The sequence below is a fragment of the Sciurus carolinensis genome, chromosome 8, assembly GCF_902686445.1.
Source record: "Sciurus carolinensis chromosome 8, mSciCar1.2, whole genome shotgun sequence".
Lineage (NCBI taxonomy): Eukaryota > Metazoa > Chordata > Mammalia > Rodentia > Sciuridae > Sciurus > Sciurus carolinensis.
In genome coordinates, this window is record NC_062220.1 from 35,343,377 (window position 1) to 35,369,164 (window position 25,788).

Here is a 25,788-nt window from a genome sequence, read left to right on the forward strand (position 1 = left end):
AGTAGGTCAGACAGCAGCCCAGAGGTATCTGGAGCATGTAGAGATCCTGAGTGCTTGAGGCTGATTGGCAAGGCAGCAAGAGTTCAAGAGTTAGTGTATAGTTTTATTGTTTAAATAAGTGACCATAATACCCAAATTGTTATTTCTATGTCAATAAACGAGGACTTGTCTTTATTTGAAATTAGTAATCAAATCTGATATTGACTTTTAAAGTTTCAATAAGCTAATTTAAAAATATATTTCCAGTGTCTCTCTCTCTATAAAACTGTAATTTGTCTCGAATTCTGTTTATTCCCTTATACCTGTTCTGAAAGAGTGTCTCAGCAAATGTTTAAAATTATCTCTAACATGAAGGAGTCCAGTTTCTTATTTCTGAATGCTAAATGTAGATATCCAGACGGACAGACTATACATACATTCTAATAATGCACACATTCCATTATTTCATTTCAGATACTACCAATTTTGTGTTAAAGGTTTTTGTTCAATCTCATCAAATCATGTGTTGTTGTATTGGTTACCATTTAAAATATGAACAAAAAAGTTAATTACTGGGAGTGAATTACTATTACTCCATTAAGACTAAACAACAGATATTATTTGGGGAATTTTATAGGAATTAATCAATAGTCACTGACTCTCACAGCTCTAAAATTATAAATATATTAGTTCTTTAAAATTCAGTATGAGAAGAGGTTGGGATGAAATTCCTAAATATAAAGCGTGTGACTTTAAGTGATATCTATACCAGTTTTATTTTTTCAGTTAAAGTCCTTTTATTTTTCATTCTGTTTTGAGTTTAGTCTTTCAGTACAGGCTGGCCTGAAACTGTCCCTGGACAGCAGAAGCTTTTTCTCAGATTCTGCATGAGTGAAACACACAGTAAAAGATGAGGTTTATTGCTTCAAATGCCACAAATCTAAGGACACATTACAACTGCCACTTGGACAGTAGTGAAAATCACAGTTCCTCTAGTAAGCCCTATTCTGCAGAAAAACATTGTAGAGAAAAATAAATAAAAGGATGATGGCCCATTGTTGAGGTCACTTGTTTCCAGAATCCCTTTGCTTCACAAAGCACTAACTGACATGTGATGAGCTTCCTGAATAGGCTGTGAAGACACAAGAATAAAAGGGATTGGTACCAATTGTGATAATGAGGCCAGTGTCCCCTTACTAATAAGCAAAAATGTCACACTGTAAAGGAGACAATTCTGATGACTGTGATTTAAACTCTGATTTCAGAAGTTGAATTTAATTTGATTTTTTTTCAAAGGTAGCTCTCCTTTAAATACAACTAGGACATTTCTAACCCCTACTCCCAAAAAGTCTGCCTGTAGGTCCATCCACACATCCATTCATCCATCTATCTTTAGAGCCCTCTGCTGGAAGCGTGGAGCATGCATTTTTATCATATCCAAGATCTCAAAATTCAGAGAAATGGAATGTTGCTCTAAAAATAGATAAATGTATTATCTTGGCCAAGTTTTTCATGTTTGCACCAGTATCAATAGAGTAACAGTAATTTATTCACAGTAATTAATTTTTTCTTCAGGTTTTAAATGGTAACCAACATAATTATACTTCATTGATGAGATGTTACAAAAAAAAAATTCACAAAGAAATTGGGTAATACCTAACTAAAATAAGAAGACACTCCTAGTGCATTATTAGAATGTATGAATGATCTGGAAATGTGCACTTTTGTTTTTCCCTTTACCTATATAATTCACTTATTTATTTGTATTCCACTCTATCCTATGAATTCAATTAGACTAACTAAACACAAAGGATTTACTTCTATCAAATGGCCTTTTCAATGAAATTTTAAAATGAATGTTTTCTGTTCTTCCTTAAAAAACCCTGCAATCGGAGGACCAATGAGTTGTTGAAATTGAAGACAGCTTATGTATGAAGTTGGGTTTCTTGTTATATGATTTCAAAATCAATCTTCAGGAAGTGTAGGCTGTTTGGCAGAATGACTGCAATGAATAGAGCATTCCTGTCTTCAGGAGTGAAATGATTAAAGTGCAATACTAGTTGAAAATTTCAGGGGTAGATATTCAGTATATCTTGAAAATCTGTATCCTGTTTCACTGGTATGAAACAATTCATTCCTTGTGAGAGAAGATTTACCCAATAATCCATAGCCATTTGGGATTAATTTGCAGAGCTCAAGGGTTCTGGCTTAAAACTGCACCTGGCTAGCAGTACCTACTGTACTATTTTCCACTAAAGTACTTTTGAAATGTGACAAAAACCTGACATTATCAGAAGAAAAGAAGAAAGAAAAAAAAAAAAAAAAAGAACCGAGTCTTCTTTTAGCAAGAATCTGGAAAATTTTTTTCTTACCATCAGGGTCAATAGAGTATTAGGCCCACTTATTTGAAGCCTCCCTGAAATCAGGTAGAAAAACACTATCATCCTCTCTTACCATCTTCCTGATGATTTCAAAAGTAAGATTTATACCAGTTAGAAAATTGAAAAAAGAAAGAAAGAAAATTGAGGTATTTAGACTCTGCTTTTGCAGCACGATGAGATTCTCCTCTGCTCTCTGTCCTTATGAAGTCGTTTAGAGAATGCAGCTCCTAGAAATACATGAGGAAGAAGTTGGTACTGACTGGTGAGACCACACTCCAGGTGGGGTAGAGATAGGAATGGCCTGGTGCAGTTCGTTCTCAAGCATTTGTCTGCCATGTTAGGCAGCAGAATTCCATTCCGCTTCAGTCATATCTAGATCCTGAAGTTTAACTAGCAACTATAGACATCAGCCTGTCCTCCACTCAGTGGACCCTTTAAAGAGAGGGTTCAGCCAGAAAAGTAGTGGGAAGCAAGGAAAGGCAGTAGGGGTTACACCTTCTACTTTATTACAAAATTCTTACCCTGATTTCACAGCATATGACAATAAAAAATCAATATGCCTGTGGAAGAAAACTGCAGAACAGTTGTTATTCTGAGGACTCAGGGAAGCATATACCTTAAAAATTATTGGCTAGTGTCTTAGTCCTTTCAATCTACTACAACAAATGGCATAGACTGGGTGGCTTATAAGCAAATTTGTTTTTCACAATTCTAGAGACTGGGAAGTTCAAGATCAAGGGACCAGTCGATTCAGTGACTGGAGAGGACCCATTTCTTGGTTCACAGTGTCTCGCTGTGTTCTCATGTGGTGGAAGAAGGCACATGGGGTCTTTAAGTTCTCTTTTACCAAGGGCACTAGTTACTCTCAAAGGCCCACTTCCTAACACCGTCATATTATAAGCCAGGTTTCAACATATGGATTGAGGGGTGGGGGCAAAAACATGAGGAGGCAACAACATGAGACTACAGCAACTAGAAAAATAAGCACAAAAGGTTTGGAAAATCACATTCATTCTCTGTAGAATGTGAGGGAACAGACTGCAGAAACAGAACAGTGCTGGAAAGGAGGTGAACATCTAAGGAAGTTTAGGAACAACTAAAACTGCAGTGGCATAAAGTTGTACTAGAGACAGTGAAGAACGGAAGTGAGATGGTGAATATTCTATTCAACACCATGCAAGACTAAGTTTAGGAGCTCTCCCAGAATGTGCAACAGAGGGACAGTGTTATAATAATGATGAGTTAAGAGAACAAATGTCCTTGCAGAGAGCAGAAAGGAAGAATTTAAAGCATTACAGACATTCCTCGGAAATAAAGAGAACCAGGAAAGAACACTTTCTGAAAAACATAATTGAAAAAAAATTGCCTAAGCCATGAAAGCCTGAGGATCCATATTCCATTTAAGATTGGGAGAAAGAAGTCCTAGCTAGACATATTGGGCAACTTTTTGGGGGGGCCATCCCACACCTGGGTTTGAACTAGGGGTACCACATCCCCAGCCCTATTTAAAAATTTTATTTAGAAGAAGGTCTCACTAAGTTGCCAAGGCTGGCTTTGAACTTGTGATCCACCTGCCTTAGCCTCCCGAGCTGCTGGGATTGCAGGTGTGCGCCACCATGCCCAGCTTGGGTGACATTTTTTTAATGACAAGTGCAATCATATATTCCCCCAGACTTCCCAGTCTCACAAATACAAATGAGAGCAGGTGATTCTTCAATAATAATTCTTTTTGGTACTGGGCATTGAATCCAGGGGTACTTCACCACTCAACTGCATTCCCAGTCATTTCTTTAATTTGTGTGTGTGTGTGTGTGTGACAATGCTAAATTGCTGAGGAGCTTGCTAATTTGCTCAGTCTTACATACTTCTGCCTCAGGCTCCAAAGTAGCTGGGATCACAGGTGTGTGCTACCACAACTGAGAAATAATAATTCTTTAATAATAATTTATCCTTAAAGTCTCATGAAACCATAACCCCACAGACTCTAGGTCAGCCTTGGCTGGAATTTCTAGGATATTCTTTCTCCTGTGTGTCTGGTGAAGTCCTCATCCCAGTCTTGGTCCTTGCCTATACCTTCATGTTGCTTGACTCACAGACCACCAATACCACAGAGAACAGCCCAGGCCAAGGCTGAGTTGATCCTGTGACTTTGGGATGCTAACTTTCCTTGGGAAGCTTCAGTCACTGTCTTTTCAGGCCTTGGTAAGGCTTTTATGGAAGGCTTACCTAAGAATAAGATTTAATTTCAGAGAAAATCATCAGTGGTTACTGGACATGTTATCTTTCAGACCCTAAAAACCAGCCCTAAATGAAGGAACCCCTCCTTGATAAACACTTCTCTCCTTACCTCACCATCTGACAGTTGGTAGTGAAACTTTATTTTTCCACTTTAAAAGTGATCCTTCAAGCACGTCTTGATCTCCCTGGAGGGTAAAGCTCAAGTCTTAAAGGCCCCAGGTGTAAGAGAAGTTCTTTCTTCTTTCTATGCTAAGGGTTTCCCTTGAGCATCCCTTTTACATCCCAGAATTTTTCTCTTCCTGTAGTGAAGGACCAAGGGACATATTTGGTGACTTCACAGAAGTTCATCTTGACTACCCTCAAGATTGTTGCCTTCCTCTCTGATCTGAAAGGGGCAACTTCAGGAGAGTGAAGTATAGGAATAATAGTAGAAAGACACACATCCTTACATTATCCCAAGTTACAGAAAGAGCAGACCTTTCCATGCTTAACTCCTCCCTAGGTCTGGGTGACTCAGTCTTCACACATGAGCAGTACCAATTGTACTGGTTAGGTTGGAGCTTCAGCAGTCTGGATTTGTTTTGTTTTGTTTTGTTTTGTTTATGCAAGACCTTTCCAAGAAGAAAATCTCTAGTAAGTCCGTGTGCTAGGAATGGGGGCACAGACCTGGAACAAATGAAGTCAAAAGCTAAACCCCTGCTCCACATGGTGCTCCAGACATAGCTGCCTCTGCCCTGTGTAGATAGTAACTGGCTTTCTGTCCAAGGGCAGGCTGAATCTCCACAGGTTCTCAGGAAGGATATTCATAAACATGAGGATAAAGTTAAAAATATCCTCGAGGCATCCAGGCAGGAGGCTTTGTTCTTTACAAAGTAAAAGTGATCCATCTCTACCTAAGTATCTTCAAAATGCTGAATTTCGGGGCTGGGGAGATAGCTCAGACGGTAGAGTGCTTGCCTTGTAAGCACAAGGCCCTGGGTTCGATCCCCAGCATCCAAAAAAAAAAACCAAAACAAAACAAAAACAAAATGCTGAATTTCAGGATAAAGTAATATATAAAGTTGATCCAGGAATTTTATACCCATCAGGTTGTCTTTTACCTAAGACATCTACACAAAGATATTCTTTGACATATGACAGCTGTAAAATGATCTCACTCATATATCCTCCCCAAACACACACACACACCACACACACACACACACACACACACACACAGAGAGAGAGAGAGAGAGCGCGCGCTATGGGAAGTAAAAACTGAAAGGAAACAGTATTTACAGTTGTTGCTTTCCAGTGTTGACACTATCAGGGATTTTTATTCTGCTACTGTATGTTTTCCAAAAGTTCCTTAATGGAATGCGTTGATGTCTAACCACTAGAAAACAAAGTAAGTTTTGGGAAATTCAAAGTAATGAGCATTGCAAGAGACAAAATCCTCTAGTAAACTGTTTCTCAGCCACCATGCTGAACCTCCTGTAGAAAACCAGTGGGAAGCAAATAAGTGTGTGCTTTTTCATGAAATGTCAGCTCTTGCTAAAGATTCTTCACCCATGTTTCACATTAAATGAAAGGCTTCAAGTGCCCAGTTAATAAAAATGATCCCTAAAACATTTAAAATCTTTTAACCAGAAAATCTGAGGATAACTAGAAAGGGAATTCCATCCCTATATATACCATTTTTTTCTTTTTTCAATGTAGCATCTTCACTTAAGGGTTTTTCTTGGTTTGTTAACAGGTTGAGCAATATCATAATGTCATTTTCCATGGCCCAGAAGGAAGCCTGCAAGAATACATAGCACATCAGCTTGCACTCTGCATGAAGGTATTGACTAATTTCATACCCTTTTATTTGAAAATTGGAAAGTGTGTAGAACTAATCATTCTGCTTTGTTATCATAGCACAGACAATTGGCTGCAGGATTCTCCTGTGAAATAGTGAGAACTGAAGTGGATGCTAGTTTCTCCAAGGAACAGCTAGTAGACCTATTCATCAGTAGCGGTAAGATAATTTCAGCAAGCTGGTTGGTGACAACTCAGAGGCATGCCCTTCAATCATGCTATTAAAAGGAAATAAACTTTGTTGCTGAGGAATAGGTTTAAGTTAACTTTTTAGTTATTTAGTAGCCATGGGGTGAAAGTTGAGAACCCAGATGAATGCTTGCAAAAAATTATTTTCATGTACATATCATTTCATTTGTTGAGCATCTTGCATTCTCTTCTTTTTTCACCCTTTTTATAAATCAGTGATTTCCGTGAGCATACTTATAACTGGCACCAGTGGTATAGTAAGTGGGGAGGTAGTGGAGGCAGTTCACCCTTGTGAGACTGGGTACTAACTTTGATGCTGTCTGGAATCCGTGGTGCATGGTGATGTTATTATTCAGCAAATTTTATTATTATTAAAGTAATTATTAAAGATTATTATTCAGTAAATTTTGTTATTCACAAATTCTCTACATTCAGTACACCCCTTAATTGCTTTTTTCATCTCACCTTGGTATGCCAATGTATTATGTGTACTAATCAGTCTCCACAACCACACTATGCAAGTAGATGTTATTGTTTTCTTCTCCTTTATGGACGTTTCATTCTTGTTCATAGCCAATCCATGGTCATATCCTGTTGACCCATTTTTATCCGTTCACATAGGCACATTCATTTTCTTGTGATTGACTTCTTACCTATGGCTTCTCCTCTCTGAACACTCATCACTGGCCTACAGACCTCTGACTAGAAGTTGTTTGTGATTCCTACCACCTACCCCTCCATGTTCCATCACTGAGTCAATGCTATTCAGGACCTTCCATTCTGGAGCATGGATCCATCTTTTAAATAGATGGTCTGTGCTTCAGCAGGATGTGGTGTTTCTTCTTTGTGTGTCCTTTGTCTTTCCACTCCATGTCTTTGTGAAGACCGCAGCTGCCACTAGCATTACAGAGGAAACACATACACTCCCCTCACACACTGTGACTACCACATGGCAGGGACTGTTTAGGGTATGTTTTATGCTAGTAATAAAGCAGACATCGTCCTCTGCCCCTCTGGAAACTATGGGAAAAGCCTCTGCTAAAATGCTTTACAGACACCTCAAGTGGAGGCTTCTCTGATCCCTCCAGATCCCCTTAGTGAACATCTGGAGACATTTTTTCCCCCTGTGCACACCTGACTATAACTGAAAGCAGTGAAGGTATTGTTTGGGCTTCTGCCTTGCCCTCTACATGTGTTCTGAGTCCCTTGAAGGCTATATTAATAGCTTATTCTGTTTTGCCTGTGTACTAATTGCCAATAATTATGTGTTGAGTGAATGGGTGAATTTTCGGATGCAGGAAACAGTGTAAGCAAAGAAAAAGGGAATTCTTTGTCCTTTTCAGGTATCAGAAAGTGGGAGGACCAGCTTAGAGGTGGAAAGCACTAAAAGCAGAGAAGACAGGAGTTGATAAGGAAGTCATTGATGACAAGACATAATGATAAAATGTTTCAGACTTGGAAAGAAAAGTGTTTGAACAATAGACAAAGGCAAATAAAAGAAAAACTACAGTAAGGAGGAGGAATAGGAAATGTCATATCACCTTTGGAAACAGAAGGATTTTTCTATATTTGTGACTTAGACATTTATTAAATATCATTATCTTCCTTCATTTTTAATAATAAAATGAAAGCATTAGTACAAAGTTCACCTGGTAAGAGCTCGACTGCAATCTACCTTGTGAGCAGCTGAACATTCTAGATCCCTCAGTTTGCTTTCCTCCCTGTGTGGAGGCCATCTGTACATCCTGTTGAATCCATTCCCTTTGTATCACCTCCTCCTGTCACTCTCCATCTCCCTTGCCACCCACAGTAGGGAGACTGTGGAGGCCTCAGTTGCCCTTCTTATTTCCTCAGGCCTCACTTGTTCCAAGGCCCCCATGGAGGGCTTCAGGAGGCTTACTCTAGGATACAAAACCACTCATGAGTGTCCCTGCTATTATACTCCAAGGGCTCAAGAATAAAAGCTAAAGTTTTCAGAATGTTATGTCATGAACATTATGGTCAAGCCTCTCATCTTATCCCCACTGATGTCAATCTTCATCTCCTGAAACTCCTTTTACCACCACCAACATCTTCTCCATAAGACTCACTGCTATTTACTGGTGACCAGCAAAGAAATGGGGACTGTACACTCAGTAGAGCGGGTGGGGACACCAGGACTTCTGAGCATGCAAGAGAGTGACCCCCTAGGAAGGAAGCGTGGGTGGGCGTGGCGTCCGTTCTTTCCTCACATAGAGGGAAGACAGTGCATAACAGGGATTGATCCTTTGGTCAAGAGTAGTGAAAGAGAAAGGGGGTAGAGAAGGTGGAGCTCTGTGTGAGGGCAAGGGGTTTCCTAGGATGTTCACTCAGGCTTTTCAAATAATGATGATCTGTGAGGTACTCTCTTACCCTTTTACCAAGAAATTAAAGTGATCAGATGACATTACTACAAATGAGGAATTCACTGATGCATGTGGTAGTCCATGTGCTCTTAGATTTTAACCTTATTTCCTCTAAGGCAAGAGGCTTACACCACCTGGATTGGTCTGGTGTTGAAACATTTACTTCCATTTTCACCACACACATCTCATACACTCACCTTGTTATCTCTGTGGCTCTGTAGGAAAAAGTCAGAGAAGAGTCACTGAGACTGAACAAAGGAAGTATACGAGCAAAAAGCACAAGCAGGAAAGGTAGCAAAATATTGTAAACTTACCTTTGAGGATCTAAAACTTATATGATGATTGAAATGGTGCCAGCGAGGAAGCTTTCTGAATGTAGAACAAAAGAACATTTCAAAAGGAGTGACATAGCTCTTACGTTAGTATAGATTATTTTGTGTTCATTTCAGAATGATGTTTTCCTTCTGCTGCCTTTCATGAGAGTGAGACACCTCATGTGACTTCATTATTTGGTTAAGAGGGTATGAATGTGTATTAGTATTGGCTCCAATTTCTCCTCAGTGGGTTATGAAACTGGATTAGACTGGCAGATAATTTTTAAAATTACATGTGATAGTAAGTAGAAAAAAATTAAACCCTAGATTGATATTTTAAAATAATACTTTGAATTCCTGAGAGCACTTTCCTTCTTAGAAGTAATAAGAAATAAAATGATTATAATAATAGAAGGAGAATATGATCACTGGAGTCTTCACAAAAAAGCTTTCCTTCTTGAATCATGAAGATTTGGAGGATCTTTGAAGGTGTGCCCTCAAAGACTCTTGCTTAGACTCTCAGAGCTTCATTCCTGCAGAACTGTGATATAAGTGGATAGTTTACAAGAGGGGCTATTTTCAGTCTCCCAAGGGGAGATTATATATTTGGGGTCACTTTAGACACCGATAAGTTTGCATTTAACTACACATATGGTACATTAATTATTTTTAAACCATCAAGTATTACTATAGAATTACCTGTCCAGGACTTTTAATACAAAAGTGTAAAAAATTGAGATGTAGCCCTGAACCTCACAGAGATGGTATCCAATTAAGATTACCAACTTATAGGAGAGGAGCAAGACTGGTGTGGATCCTAAAGTTGGAAGAAAAAAGGATAGAAATAATAGTCTAGTTTCAGAAATAGAGCTTTGAACTAGCATAAAGCCATGGACATCCGAATGGCTTTTTGGCCACAAGTCAAAAGGAATCTGCACATATAAAGTGGGGCAAGTGGCCTTCTTTCATGTCTATATAAATTCTCATCAGAGTCTGGTTAAACCTTTAAATTCAAAATTGAAGAGTTCTTTTGTTTTTGTGGTTGGTTAATATTTTAGACCTGAAATTATGCTAAATAACCTGCACTAACCACATGCTGTTTCTCAATCAAAATAAAATTTACCTTTGCACCAACTGGGATGTTGACCATAAGTGGTCACAGTAGATACCAATGAAAATTTGAGGAAACGAAGCCAGCAGTATTGAAGACAAATACTCCCACCAAAGGAGCCTCGCTGCTTGACCCTTGATTGGGACCTTGGAGACCAGGACAAACATAGATGAGGTGGAAGCCCAACCAAGTGGTTATGAGCAGTAATCCCACCCGCTTTTTTCTAGAGCATGAACTCAGAGTCTACCGTAAATGTGGGATTAAGCCATTAGTCCTGCTTGTGGACCTAGAGAATGGGTTTGTCATTCCCCATGAGACCTCACGTACTTCTGTAAACTTATTTATTTTATCCCCAGCCTGAATTTTCCCTTTTGCTCCCATTCTCATGATGTCCCACCCACTGCTAGACGTCTCAAAGAGGACACTTCCCTCGTCAGACACATCAGTCCTGAAACACCCATCACTACCATCCCCTTTCCAAGCATACTCTTGGCCACAGTCTTTCTGTCTCCATTAACTGCACAGGCTGTTCTTCAGTGAGAACGTCAGTGCTGTCTCTGATCCTTCCTCTCTGTCCCTTTCTGTACATCAAATACCTAGCCTAATTGAGTCATCTCAGAATGCCTTTTCATTCTGTACCTTGGTTCTGGGGGAGGCTCCCTTCACCTCTTGCCTTCACCACAGTAGTGAGAGCTGAATAGATAGGTTTTCTTATTTCTTTCCTCTCCCATTGATTTCTTCACCCTGGAGTGAGGACCTCACAACAGGTGTTAGGCCCTACCTATGCCTCTTTGTAAGGAATTCACTGATTCCCTGGTTGCTCCCCCAAGCCTCATTCTCTGATCTTCCACTTTTCATTTTTGGCTGGGTTCTTAGATTCAGAGGAGCAGGTCTGCTGCTCATTCCGGCCATGGAGAGCTTTTGCAAAATGCCAGTGTCCCAGACCCAACACAGACTGAGTAATCAGAGTCGCCAAGAATTTCAGGGGTGGATCCCACATGATTCTGATGTGCTGCACGCTACTACTCTGCTGCTGCCCATGGTGGTGGCTGATCCTATTCCATTCATGTGGCACCACCCCAATCCCTCAGCCCAATCCTTGCTTGAGGTATGTGTCAGCTCCGAGCTCATTGTCAGGCCACCTCGCTTTGATGCCCCTGTTCCAGGAGCTGTGCCCAGCCTCCATTTAGAAAAACCTCTCTTAAATGTAGGAGGCCTTCTTCCTCTGACCTGTCCATCTGCTAAGATGCCATTCTTCAGAATAGGCTAGTTTAAAAATCCACTTTTCCCCTAGTTAGAATCATTAACATTCATCATGCCATAACACTTGGCACATGGTACACGTAGCAAGGAAGCATAAACAATTTTTGAAATGCAATTAAATATTCCTTTCAACACTTTCAGTTGGTTGGAACAGGCTTCTGAACCACTTGAACTAGCAAATTAGGGAAAAACTAGTGACCTTCAGTTTTAAGTTACATAAAAACATGCACAAACCATCCACCGAGTGTTTGTTTTTATCATTGAGTAGAAAAGGTTTGTCACTGTTGTTTTAACCAAGTACGCATTTATTATACTTCCACAATACATGCATTTTGAATAATATTTGAACTCTGGGAAGCATAGGATTCTAGCATTCTTACTGCTAGCCATGTTGAAGGGGATCCAGCACATACCAGATACTATTGTAATGGCCACCCACAAGTACAACTAAATTGAGATGTGACTGTTATTGTTTCCAGTCTTCTAGTTTTCAAAGCTTCGTAGCATCCAGAAAATCTTTTTCAGTCTAAGAAGAGAGTCATTTATAATGTTCAAGGATTCCTTTGAAAGTTGAAACGCATTCTCTATAATAACAAGAAGGACTAGAGAATCTTCTCTCCCAAGTATTTGTGAAAAGTAGAATACTTGACAATATTATTCTTTAGTACATAAAATTGTCTTTCTTTTTTCAAGGTTAATTTGAATAAGACTGGGAAGTTTTAGAATCTTCTAAAACATTGAAATTTTATTTTTTTAAAAATTGGTATATAAGAAGGGCTATATACCTTTCAAGTAAAATATTAATAATATTTGAGTATAGGTGCTGTGCACTGACTTATTCATTTCCTAAATAATAATAGCCCATTACTTTATATCTTTCAATTTGAGTTGATATGAAGTCATTCCCTCCCATCCTGAGTAAACGGAATGCTAAAATAAGACTTGTAAGTCCTAGGTGTTTTTCCTTTCTTACTATTGTTCCTCACATCTTAGTCAAATCCCTTCAACCTCTGAGATCTGTGAAATGACAGGTGAGATCTGCTTTTCTATCCAAGGTCCTGTTCACATAATTTTATAAATATTTCATGTATCTTTAATTTAAGGGTTTTAATCTCTTGTATTGTGAAAGAGACACGTATAAAGCATTACTTACACTTACCAATCAATGAACAATCTTTTGCAGTAATCATTTCTTAGCTTTGCACTTTGACTACCTATATAAAGGTACCTCAACTGTAATTTTAGTGTTCCCTGTTTTGAATTTTACATATTTCCATAGTTTTCTAGGGATACTAATAGCACATCTTTGTGGGATACATTTTTGGTAATCTAGTATATGTAAACAGTGTATAATAATCTAATCAGGGTAGTAAGTGATTCCACTTCTTCAAACATTTACCGTTTTTTATGTATTGGGAATTTTAAATTATCCTTGTCATTTCGAAATTTAGGTTGTTGTAGCCAATAGCTACCCTACTGTGCTAGAGAAGGACCAAAAGTAATTCCTCTACTCTTAATTATGTCTTGTTGCCTCTTATTGGATGAAGGATGGACCTTCATCTCCCCACCATTCCCAGTCTCTAGTAGTAACCACTGTTTCATTCCATTATTCTATAAGATTTACTTAAAAATAATAATCCTTGGTGATTTGCTTACTATATTGTTTGGGATAGTCTTCTATTCCGTTACTTAGAGTTGTCGTGTGTTCACTTTCATGAATAGATTTCTATTTATTCATCCATCCTACTGTTGATGGACACTGATTGATTCCATTTGAAATCTGTTAGGGAGCCAGGAGTGATGGATGGATCCTTGTGTGCACCTGTAACAGTAGTAAGTGAGTCATTATACTCCAGAGTCATTATTCTCCCCCAGCAATTTCACAGCATGCCCATCAGACCATGTCTTGGCTGACACTTTATATCTTCCTACTTTTGAACTTTTCACAGTTCATACAGGTTTTTGTAAAAGTTTTAATCCCTAATTTCCTTTTTGATCACAGCTTGTCTGATTCCAGTGAAACAATCTCCTGTTAAGAAGAAAATCATCATCATCTTAGAGAATTTGGAAAAATCTTCATTGTCTGAGTTGTTGGGGGACTTTTTGGCACCTCTTGAGAATCGCAGCCCTGAAAGCCCATGTACTTTCCAAAAAGGTAAAGATAGTGGGTAGTCCACGCTGAGAACCCAGCTCTGTGATACCCTCTAGTGCTTCTATTCCCCAGAATACTTCTTGTTCTCTTTTCTTTAACTGAACTTTAATTTGTACTTATCCCATACTATGATTTGCTGAGACTGGACCATGGCTTTTGGCTTGTTTTAGGAAATGGAATGTCTGAATGTTATTACTTTCATGAGAACTGCTTTCTGATGGGGACCATTGCCAAGGCCTGTCTCCAGGGCTCTGATTTGCTGGTGCAGCAGCATTTCCGCTGGGTTCAGCTGCGGTGGGATTGTGAACCCATGCAAGGACTGCTACAGAGGTTCTTAAGAAGGAAAGTCATGAACAAGGTAACAAACAGCAGCTGCATCCTGGTGCGGGAGGTTAGTTACCAGGAGATTTTGTCTGGAGTTTCTCTTACTGTGTGGCCTCAGGCAGGTGCAATCTGTAGAAATTCAGAGGATAAATAAGATAATGTGAAACTCATAATCGTTTCTGTACTGTATTAAGAATATGAAAATGTAAATAGATTTTACTCTTGATGTTAGTACATGGAAAACACATAGCAGTCTTTGGGTGTATATTAAGTACAAGAAGAATTTTATATATGGTGCTGTTATTAACTACTCTCAAGGAATCTCGCCAAGTTGTAAATGCTATAGAAGTCTAGACTTGAAAGTTAATCACTCTTCTTATGGAAAACTCACTGCTTCCTAGGAGCCTTCAGAACATTTTCCATCCACTTGAACAAGATTTAATATAAGATTTTCATCCTATGCTATGGTAAATTTTCACAAATCACATGAAAAGTTAAATTCTATATCCCTGACACAATTTCAGGAATAATGGGAATAAATTCTAGTGATTTTTTCCACAGATTAACAAAATAAGTATTGTCGTCTCCCAAATAAAAATAATGCAGTGCTGATTGAATCTAACACATTATTTTAATTTTCTTAAATTGGACCAATAGCTAAATGTCAGGAAAGATTTGAAATAATGAAGCTCAATTTAGTAAGATTTTCTCATTTCCCCTTGTGTCATGGGCCACATTTGGAGGACAGAGTCATTGTTTTGTCAGTATGGTATTTTAGGTTGCACATACTGAACCCCTTAGGTAACCAGATGGCTCGTGGTAGGTGTTCAGCACCCCAACAGCATCAGGACCCAGATCTGGGGGGTCTCTGAACCTTCCCTCAAGACTAAAGTTTGTCTGCGGGGCTTTAGCAATCACTGCAGCATATTCAAAGGCAAAAAGTGAGGTATAGTGAAGAAACAGAGCTCCCTTGTTTTTCTTATCATCAGAGAGGAAAGCATCTTTTCCAGAAACTTCCAGAAACCTAAGACTTCTCTGTAGTGTTTCATTGACCACAATGACTTTCATGCCCACCCCTCAGTCCTACACCATGGCCAGAGCTACCTTCCCAAGACCCAAGCTCTCCATCTTGAACAAAGCCTGTGTCTGTTGGGTTAGAATGCTCACTGGGTATACAGGGAGATGCGGAGCAGTGTGGAGTGGGAGTGGCTTTTGGTAATTTAGCGAACACTCTCTGCCACAGGTGATTTGAATTAATACCTGAAATTCCAAATTTAATCAGAAAATTCTACCCCAAGTTACACTAATGTTAGTTGCCTGGTCATAAATATGTTCTCCTGACCAAAGCACAGTGGCCAAAGCACATTGACCTCAATGAGTAGGAGGAAAAGTGATATAAAAACCATTATAGGGATGTAGGCCCTCAAATCACTGAAACTTCCACTAACTTTATCATTGTTAATATTTAAATCTCATTGCCAAAGTCAATTCACATAACCACAAGAGATACCAGTTTTCTTCCGTAGAATTGATACCCTCTTCCCCTAGCTCTCCGACAGTTTGAAATGCAGCTCTGCTATTCTTCTTTGGGTTTGAGAGTGGGCTGTACTACAAAGAATAGAAGAGGGAGGGTAATGTCTTCCATTTATCAAGAATCACTTCAACATAGGTCAATGAAATGAAACCCCTAGGGTAAGTATACAGTGGGAATGAGTTAACACCAGCAAACATTGAAAATCTTGTAGCACCAGAAACCCTAATTCTTGTACTCATTTATAAACATGTTGGCACTTGATCACAGTTCTTTTTTTTTTCCCAGTGTTTTAAGAATACAAGAAAATAGATCTTTCAGTATAATACTAGGCTTGCAACTGGTGTTTAATAAAAATAATTATACCTTTTTAGTGTGAATATTTAACTATCTTTAATTACAATGCTGATCTCAGAATTTCTGCTGGAAGTCTATCAGAGAAAGTAAGGGATGTATAATGATTGTTTCTCTTTTGAAGAGAAGGAAAGTTATTTTAACAGAGCCTCATGAAACACAGGGATATCAATTTAGGGCAGCTGGTGCTATCACTGAACCACTCTTGTTTTTTCTTGGTCAAATTATTTCTTTATTTTCTGCATGTAGGAATACCAGTGTTCACAGTTGTTTCCACTCTCAATATCTTAATACATAGTAAAGAAGATTTATATGAATCTCCTTTCTTATAAAATGAATATTGTATCTGACATCTAAATGATTGAGGGATATTCCTCTTAATAGTAAATAAATCTTTGTCCTTTGGCAAACCCTCTGTACCACCAAGAAGGAACTTGATTTTATCAAGTACAGGTCTAGGAAAAATTGTTCCCATTAAATCAAATGTGTTAAACAGTATCATTTAAAATTTGCACATTTTAAGTTTTGAAAACAAATTTCTTTATGTCTCTAGAGCTCCATACATTTTGGTGATGTTAGCATTTTAACTGAGATCTTTCTTTTAGGAAAAATTTTTAAAATATTTTAAAGTATAATACAAGATGAGCATGCCACACATCCAGATGCAACATCATCACTTACCCAAAATAGGAAATATTTAATGTCATTCCTATTTCATTAATTCAGAAACCTTTTGTGAACATCTGCTATCTGCAAGGCCCTATGAGGTACTCTGTATTCATATGAAGGATGATTTCTTCCAGAACTGATGTTTAAGAATTCATTCAAGTTTCTCCCTAGTGTGCATACTGTCCTATTTTATCTTTGTTTCATGTCATGTCATTGGGTTCAGTCAGAAGTGTGTGTTCTCATCCACCTCAAGCCGTGCATGTAACCAGAGCAAACATGTCCTGCCCCTTTCAAACTGACTTCCAGTTTCCCCTTCTGACCTAGTCATCCAGACTTAGAACTTCTTGTCTATCCTTAAAGTCAGTCAAGCTTAGCATTTTGTTTAAGTCCTCACTCTGCGGCAGACTGAGACCTACTAGCAGGGTTGATGGACCTCTAGCTGTAGAAACTGATCAGAATACAGTGTGACAAGCACTACCATGGACAGCTATTTGGGATGCATCTGATCACCGTTCCTGGCTTCCTCAGTGGACATTCACCCCTGGCTCAGGACTGTGGGACATGTCAGGGCACCCTCCCTTCCCTCCTGGAGCTCACGTGTTTATGGAAAGACAGGCCTGTATAACGGAGCCATCCTCTGGGGTGAGAGCCTTGTTGGATAGTTTTTACTGGGAAAGATTATTTAAATGCTGTTTTTTTAAAATGTATTCAACAAATTAGAGTCACACATCCAAATACCCAGCTTTCCCTCGAGCTTTTCTGCTCGATATTCAAGTTTTATTTTTCTGCATTAAAGCTAGCAGGATTTAACAATCACCTTTAAAGAAACATTTATACTTAGTCAATTAAATTCCAGGAAATTACTTAATTGGTCTTTAAAACTTAAATATATTTTACTCTCTCTTTTTAAGAACTTCTAATAAACCTTCCCAAGTACTTAATTGACTCTTTTAAAGTCAGAAAATTAAATTTATAAATCCAGCAATTCAAGTGTTTTTCTACTTCTTGTATTATTTATGTAAACTTAGTGAGATTCTCTTATCCCTTTTAACTTAAAAATCACACGCTGAATCAGTTACCATTTTAAAGTAGAAACATGAGGTCATTCTAATATGTAACATTCTCATAAAGAAGTTCTTGTAAACCCCAAATATATGATTATCTCTTGTCCTTATTTAGAAAATAGCCACAATATACAATATAGATTTGATGATATTTAATTCTGATTATTCTTAAGGATAAAAATTTTGCCATCTAAGAAACTTGGGTTATTTCCCCATGTAGGGTTATTTTCTTGATTGGCTGACATTGTGTATCAGCAAGAGAGTTTGGTGAGCTCTCGAGACAGGTTTATCTCAGTAGTAGGAGGAGCCAGGAGAGTCCCTTCAAGGGGCACTGTGGACATTGTGTCTAAGTCCACGCCTGCCTAGTAGGGTGAGTTCAGTGGACAGATTATCTCATTCTCAGGCTGGATTTGAGTGTGTAACCCCATTTTTGTTACTTAACTACTAGACTGGAGTCAACTAATGAGTTTAAGTCTGTCTCTTCCTGAGAAGCAGGACCACAAATCTGATAAAGGACCTCAGATTATACTGTATTATCAATTCTGATTCTGTGTGACTTCATGGGCACAACACAGACCTCATGCTAGTTTCAGTGAAGAGGTGACTCATGCGCTCTGTTAAAGAAACAGATGAGAAGGTACTGCTATACAAAGTAGGGCAGACCCAAGGAAGAGTATTCATTTTAGGAATGGTGGGCAGGAAGGCCTCTCTATGGTCACATGTAAGGCCTTTTAGAGAGAGAATCAGCCAAGAATAGCGGGAAGGGAGTCCAGGTAGAAGCAACAGCAATATCAACAAATTGAGACCACGGGAAGAAGGGCATGTTGTGTGGGGATGTAGGGGATAGTGGTAGGGTGCAGTTATTCCTTTGGGGTGTGCTGGGCAGAGGGATCAGATCCAGCACCTTGAATTAGTAACAGCCACCTAGGCGGTTTATTTGTGGAAGCTTGTCATTTTTCACCCCTTTTATTATATGCAAACATCAGCATCCACTTGTGTCCCTCCACCCCTGTTCCCTCTCCATTCCACGTCTGGGATGCTCTTTCTACCTCCCATCACCAACCAAGTGTCTTTTACATCCTAGGAAATCAGCTGAAGTCCCACTGCATCTCCTTGTTTTCCCTGACCTACAGTATTGACTTCATCCTTTTGAATTATCCTACCAGCTTGTATCTGTACTTAAAGATTGTCACTTTGGACAGGATCTTAAGGATACTGAGTATCAACTTTTTTATTTTACAGATGGTAAAGCTTAACCACAAAAAGGCAAACATCTGTGTACCTCCATCAGAACTCCTGTCCCCTGGAGGTGGCTCTTAGTCCAGGATACATCTTTCCTTTTTTCCTCCTCTGTAGTTAGTGAGAAATACACACTATGCCCAGGTGGTAGAAGGCACGTGAGCATGCATGAAGTCCTGGGTTCAATCCCCAGGAACAATTTAAAACAATTTCAATGTTTTATTTTTTCCTCTTCACAATATAATTAGTGCTATACATAGTAGACATATAATAAATATAAAGGCCTCTAAGCATCTCTATGAAATTGTGTTTATGCTACATTAATAAAAATTAAGGAAATAAAACATGTAGTACTAGAAGTTTGATTTATTGGATAGGCACTTTAAGAAACACCAACTTTTAATGTACTATCAAATAATCACCACTGTAACCATAAAACAGCCAACTTGCACAATCAGAAATGTCCTGTAAGTAACATCTGCACTTCAGAGGGAAGGGGTTCCCTTCCCTCTGAAGTTTTCAGGGTTTGCAGATTTCATCCCACGTTTGGGAATTATGAAATGTCTTTTCCCATCAGGATACCTATCAGATTTTGGAAGGAGTTCATTGGGTAATCATTAAAAAACAATCTTCCTGGAAAAAATGATTCCGTGGGGACTCCATTAAAAGCAAAAGCTCTGCCCGGCTCTCCCTTACTTAGCGTGTGGTCTTGATGAGGCAGTTGGGAGACCCCTCTCCCTCTGTCAGCTGCCCACACAACCAAGTCTATTCCTCTTTCCTCAGCCCTGGCTGACCCTAGGGAGTAAAGCTTGAACAGAGATCATCAGAGAAGTTAAGCTTGAGGAAGAATAAGGTGTCATTTAGCTTGATTGTTATTACTGACATTATTTTAAATGTGATAAAGCACTCTTTATTATTTCAACTAAATGCTATATTTGAATACAATTATTCTACTAAACCCCAGCTATATGTAGTTAATAATGTATAGTAGAAAATTGCTAGAGAGTAGATCTTAAATATTCCCAATGCAAAAAAAAAAGTATGTAAAATAACAAATGTTAAGTTGTTTAATGTAATCATTCCACAATGAATACATATGTAAAAGCATCACGTTGTATACTGTAAGTATAGTTTTTATATGTCAATTATTCTTTAATGTAAAAATAAGTAAGCTATAGCCCTGAACTTGTCAACTATTATCTTTGTGACCTTGGGCAAGTTATTATTTCCTTTTATCCCATTCTTCTGATATGTAAAATGGAGTCAAATGCCTACCTCCCAGCTTGTGGGTAAGAAGTAAATGAGAAAAACTTTTGTCACACTAAAGCATGAACATCCCTAATAGTGTATTATAAACTTTCTCTCCTTCAACCACTCCAAGGAAAGGTAAAGTCAGATTCACTAGATTTTTATCACTTCAAATATTTATATTTTTATTTTTGGACTTTAAAAAGCAAAGGGAAAAGAGCATTGTTCTAAGCCAAGCCTCTGTGTCCATCCTTCTCTCTAGTTCAGAGGTCAGGTGCCCTCACCCTGTGATCCCGTATGCAAGACCGTCGACTGGGCTCTGTCCGTCTGGCGACAGCTCAACTCCTGCCTGGCCCGCTTGGGCACACCTGAAGCACTTCTAGGGCCAAAGTATTTCCTGTCTTGTCCTGTAGTCCCGGGACATGCCCAAGCAACAGTGAAGTAAGTGCGTTCTCCTTATTTTCCTGCTTAACGTAGGACATTGGCACATTTGGCATGTCAGTGAAAATGTTGACAAACTGCTGTACCACCTCTGTCATTAACACAGAATGTACAGGGTGCCCAGGGTTTATCTTGTGGTTACCAAGGCAAACTATTTTTTGCTGAAAACTAGGTAGCAATTTTTCCTCTCTTACAAAACTCTCATCATAACCATGTTTGGCTTGCTGTGTGGTCTCCTGGCCAATGTCCCATGTGAAAAACTTGCAAAAAATTGTATGTCCTTTGCCCCCACAAAAACAAAACCACCACCAGCAGTCCCTTGGTAAATTGAAAAACTTCCTCCTTTATTAATACTATGCACTTACTATGTTTTTATTTGAAGGAACTTAGGAGACATACATACAATAAGGTCAATGAACTAGAAAAGCCAAAGCAAGTGGAAAGGAGGGAAGTTTGTCACCATGTGGCTTAGCAAGAATCCTGTGATTAGCCAAGAGATTTGCTTCTGCATTTTCTGTCATCCTGGGCAGAAATCTATTTTAGAAAGCAAAGGATGCAAATAATAAATTTTCCTTCTTGGAAGATAAACCACCGACTTAATGACAGCTAACTGCAGGGGAAGGAAGAAATGTTAAATAGACAGCATATTCTTACTATAAAACAAATGCATTTATTGATATAGGCACTACTGTCTTCATCTGTCTCACAATTAAATTGAAACTTTTTTTTTTTTTTTTTTAACCTCCAGAGTATCAGAAACCAATTTGGGCTTTCCCATACGGAGTATAGTCTTTGACATGAACTGTAGGAGGTGCCAAGGTTTTTACCCTGTTTGCAAGCTGGGGCATTCCCCTGCTATGGTTCAGGATGCTGGACCAGAAACAAAAAGAACTTTACCCACATAGGTTTTTTCCTTTTAGCTCTGGAGTCCCACAGGGCAATCTTGGTGGCCCAGGTAATGCTGGATTTGCCTCACAGGTGTGGACCTTCAACCCCCAATCTTCCAGAGAAGAATGCTGGCAAGAGCTAACACAGGATGTGCAGGAATGCCAGAGTCAGTTGTTTCCCCATAGCCACATTAAGGAGCTGCCTTTAAGAAAAACAAATGAACAGAAAAAAAACAAACAAAAAAAAAAAAAAAAAAAAAAAAAACCATAAAGCTTATATTCTTTATATGTTTAACACTTTTAGAAGTAACGGTATAATTTTGATTCCTGTTGTAGAATACCAGAATTTTTGTTTCTCTTCCCTGTTGTAGTTTTATTTTTTCTTTGCATTACATAGCACTAGACCTTAACAGAGAAGCTCACACTAGGTTAATGCTTAATACCCCACAATACTTACAACTTTCCTGCCAATATCTGACAGCTTTACAAACCTTCCTATTCTGGAAGATGTGGTTTTGCTCCTACAGCCTTTAATTATTTAACTGCTACAACAAAGTACAATGTCTTTTGAAGGAATTTTGTTTGGCACCAAGTGCTCCAAATTTGTACTAAACTCTGTGGCTTAGAGCTATGGGTGCATAGAGTCCACCTGAGGCCATGGCTGGTTACCTTGTCCTCTCTCTGCAGTGCTGAGCCCACTCATCTGCAACCATGAGCCGTTGCCTTAGGGCAGGCAGATTTAATTTGCCAGTGATTATAAAATAGATCCCAACTTCAGACATATTCAAATACAGTATTGTTTGTCTTATTAAAAATATATGGCAAATGAGTTTAAACTCTTTAGGTAGAAACTTTCAGAAAATTTCAATATTCCAGACTTCTTCAATCTGTAAATTCTTTCCATGTATTTATTTGTTCATTCATTCAGACAAAACACTCAGGCATTTATTCCAGGATCAAGAGAAAGATGTTAAAGAATTTAATTTGAAATGTATTTTTCAGTACAAATTGGGTAATTTCACTTATTTCAAAACTACCCAGAAAAGGCAGCAAATCTATGGAAGCATTTGGTTTTTTCTCTGTGGTCTTCACACCTGTGCTTTGTGAAGTTGTGTGTAATTGGGGAGAGGCCTGCTCTTAACCGGTGAATCAATCTCTCTTGCAAGGTGGATGTCTAAGCTGTGGAATGCTGTCATTGCACCCAGAGTTCAAGAAGCAATACTGTCAAGAGCCTCTGTGAAAAGACAGACTGGCCTTGGGCAGACAGCTGCTAAAAAGCACCCAAGCCAAGGACAGCAGGCTGTGGTTAAAGCTGCTCTCAGCATCTTGCTTAACAAAGCTGTTCTGCGTGGCTGCCCACTCCCCAGGGCAGGTATGTGGGTTCCTGCAGGGAAGAGAGGAAATTCACACCCTTATAAAATACTTGTTGGAATTTGTATTTAGGGAGTTCTCTTGTCTTGATGTAACTAGAGAAATTAATAGGCACTTCACAACCTTGCTCCAGAACTCTTTTTTATTAATGCATTATACATAATAGTGGGATTCATTGTGACATATGCTTACATGCATGTAACAAAATTTGGTCAATTTCATTCCCCAGTACCTCCTCTTCCCCTCCCTCCTCTTCCTGGTCCCCTTCCTCTTCTCTATGGACCTCCCTTCTAATTTCACGTAAATTCCCCCACTTTTCCCCTCTCTAGTTTCCATACATGAGAGCAAACATATGACCCTTGACTTTGAGTGTGACTTATTTCACTTAACATAATGCTCTCAAGTTCCATCTATTTTTTTTTTTTTGCAAATGACAATTTTATTATTCTTAATGACTGAATAGAAGTCATTGGGTATTTATTTTTCTTTTTTATTGATGGACAGCTAGGCTCGTCAGAACTCTGTTTTTAATTACTGGCTCATGTTTGAATTCTAGACCTCCAAATAAGGTTCGTGCCAGTTCACAAAGCCCCAACTTGGGAATTAAGCAGACCTGTGATTTTCAAGAGTCCATCTCTGAGAATTTGAGATGGATTTTGCTTTATCTGTGAAACTTCATCATCGCTACCTTCCCTTTTGCATATGGACTTTGTGTTGTTGCAGAGCTAGACCAGCATACAGCTGATTTCAAGGGAGGAAGCTTCCCTTTGTCCATAGTTTCAAATTACAGCAAAAAGAAAGGAGAGAGCAATGCCTGGAGAAAAGTGAACACCAGTCCTCGCAAGAAGCCTGGCCGTTTCTCTTCGCCCACCTGGAATAAGCCAGACCTGAGCCATGAAGGTAAGGGGGTCGGCATGCTGCTTAGAGGGAGGTGGGCCCTCATGATCCACTTTATGGATACAAATGGACTTTAATTTTTATCACTGTGCATACCACAAAGAAAAATACCCGATGCCTTCAAAAAGTGTTTTTATAGAATAAACAAAAAATTTAACAGCTACATTTCCAAAGGTTTGAGGGAGCCCTCTACCTGAAAAATGACTGTTTTCTTTTTTTTTTTTTATATTTTATTTGTTCTAATTAGTTGCGCATGACAGAATGCATTTTGATAAATCATACATAAATGGAGTATAATTTCTCATTTTTCTGACTGTATATATTGTAGGATCAAGTCGGTCATGCAGTCGTATATGTACATGAGGTGATAATGTCTGTTTCACTCTGCTATCCTTCCTACCCCTATATTCCTACCCCTCTCTTCACTCTCTTCTACCTAATTTAAAGTAACTGTATTCTTCCCTAGAGCTCAACACCCCACCCCTTATTGTGAATTAGCATCTGCATATCAGATAAAGCATTTAACCTTCGGTTTTGGGGGTTTGGCTTATTTTGCTTAGCATGATATTCTCCAACTCCATCCATTTACGAGCAAATGCCATAATGTCATTCTTCTTTAAAGATAACACAGCCACATCAATGTTTATAGCAGTTCAACCCACAATAGCTAAATGATAAAAATACTGTTTCATACTAGAATTCCAAAATTAAATTTTTATTTACTTTGTTAATGGTCTTTATTATAATTATTATTTTTTTTAGTATCCACAATTAATGAAATAAAATCATTACACTTTGGCACATTTCACTTCTTTTACATGTCATTACTTAGCCAACCTTACATTTTAAAAATATGTGTAGAGGTGTACTTAATACCAGTGCAAGGAGTTTTTGAGTGAATCAGTTGTATTTTTAATTTGGAGACAAGGTCTTGCTAAATTGCCCAGGCTGGCCTTAAGCTTATGATGCTCTTGCCTCAGCCTCTTGAATAGCTGAGGTTAAAGGTTTGCCCCACTATGCCCAGCTGATATCAAATGATATTTTTTGAAACATGAAAAATTATTTGAAAAATTTATAAAACTACTATATATATTTATACTGACTTTGGCAGACATCAAATTTAAACATAATTCATGTACATAATTCATGGGCCAAGAGTTTGTTAGTTTTTAGTGACTTTTTTTTTCAGTTATTGCATTGGATATAAGATTAGTACAACATTTGAGTTGAGTTTTGACACAATTGTTAAAATACCAGATGGGCAGGGGATGTAGCTCAGTGGTAGAGCACTTGCCTACTCTGTTGGAAGGCTTTAGTTGGATCCCTAGCACCACCAAAAAAATAAAACATACCACCACAACAGGAATTCCTTTACATGCAGATCACTATGGACATATATAAAATTTGATAAAGACATACCTTACTTCCTTTCTTACCTAAAACAGGTGGAAGATGTTGGCACAAGCTACTCAAGAACAGAGTCCAAACCTGGGCACTTCTTTAATAATTAGGGATATAGTAGTACATGCCTATAATTCCAGCCATGTGGGAGGTTAAAGTAGGAGAAAGGAGAATCAAGAGTTTGAAACCAATCTGGGCAACATAGGAACCCCTGTCTCAAAAAAAAAAAAAAAAAAAAAAAAAAAAAAAGAGAAAAAAAGAAAAAAATATATATATGGGTAAAGAAACTAGTACAGGGGCTGGGGTTGTGGCTTAGTGGTAGAGTACTTGCCTAATATGTGAGGCACTGGGTTCCATCCTTAGCACCACATAAATAAATAAATGTACAAAAATATAATAATATTTTTTAAAACTAGTACATAATTATCTTTGATAACCTACTTTTAATGAGGATATGTTATCCAATTTACTTTTCAAAAACATTCTGTCAGGGAAAATTTGTGTTAGCAATA

The 25,788-nt window shown here is 38.4% G+C and overlaps 1 protein-coding gene across 6 annotated transcripts in view; it reads left to right on the plus strand.

Moving 5' to 3' along the window:
* Cttnbp2 (cortactin binding protein 2) overlaps positions 1-25,788 on the plus strand; it is a 149,112-nt gene that overhangs the window by 113,303 nt on the left and 10,021 nt on the right. For 5 of the 6 annotated variants that reach the window (XR_007109746.1, XM_047560228.1, XM_047560229.1 and 2 more), the window contains 7 exons: positions 6,334-6,420; positions 6,498-6,597; positions 13,701-13,853; positions 14,021-14,208; positions 20,542-20,720; positions 22,774-22,979; positions 23,702-23,878. Coding sequence is in view for 5 of the 6 variants with exons in the window: in XM_047560228.1 (XP_047416184.1) it covers positions 6,334-6,420; positions 6,498-6,597; positions 13,701-13,853; positions 14,021-14,208; positions 20,542-20,720; positions 22,774-22,979; positions 23,702-23,878 (1,090 nt within the window). In the remaining variant the exon portion in view is untranslated. Of the gene's footprint in view, positions 1-6,333; positions 6,421-6,497; positions 6,598-13,700; positions 13,854-14,020; positions 14,209-20,541; positions 20,721-22,773; positions 22,980-23,534; positions 23,680-23,701; positions 23,879-25,788 lie in introns of those variants that run through there. The other variant, XM_047560231.1, reaches the window with a different exon arrangement.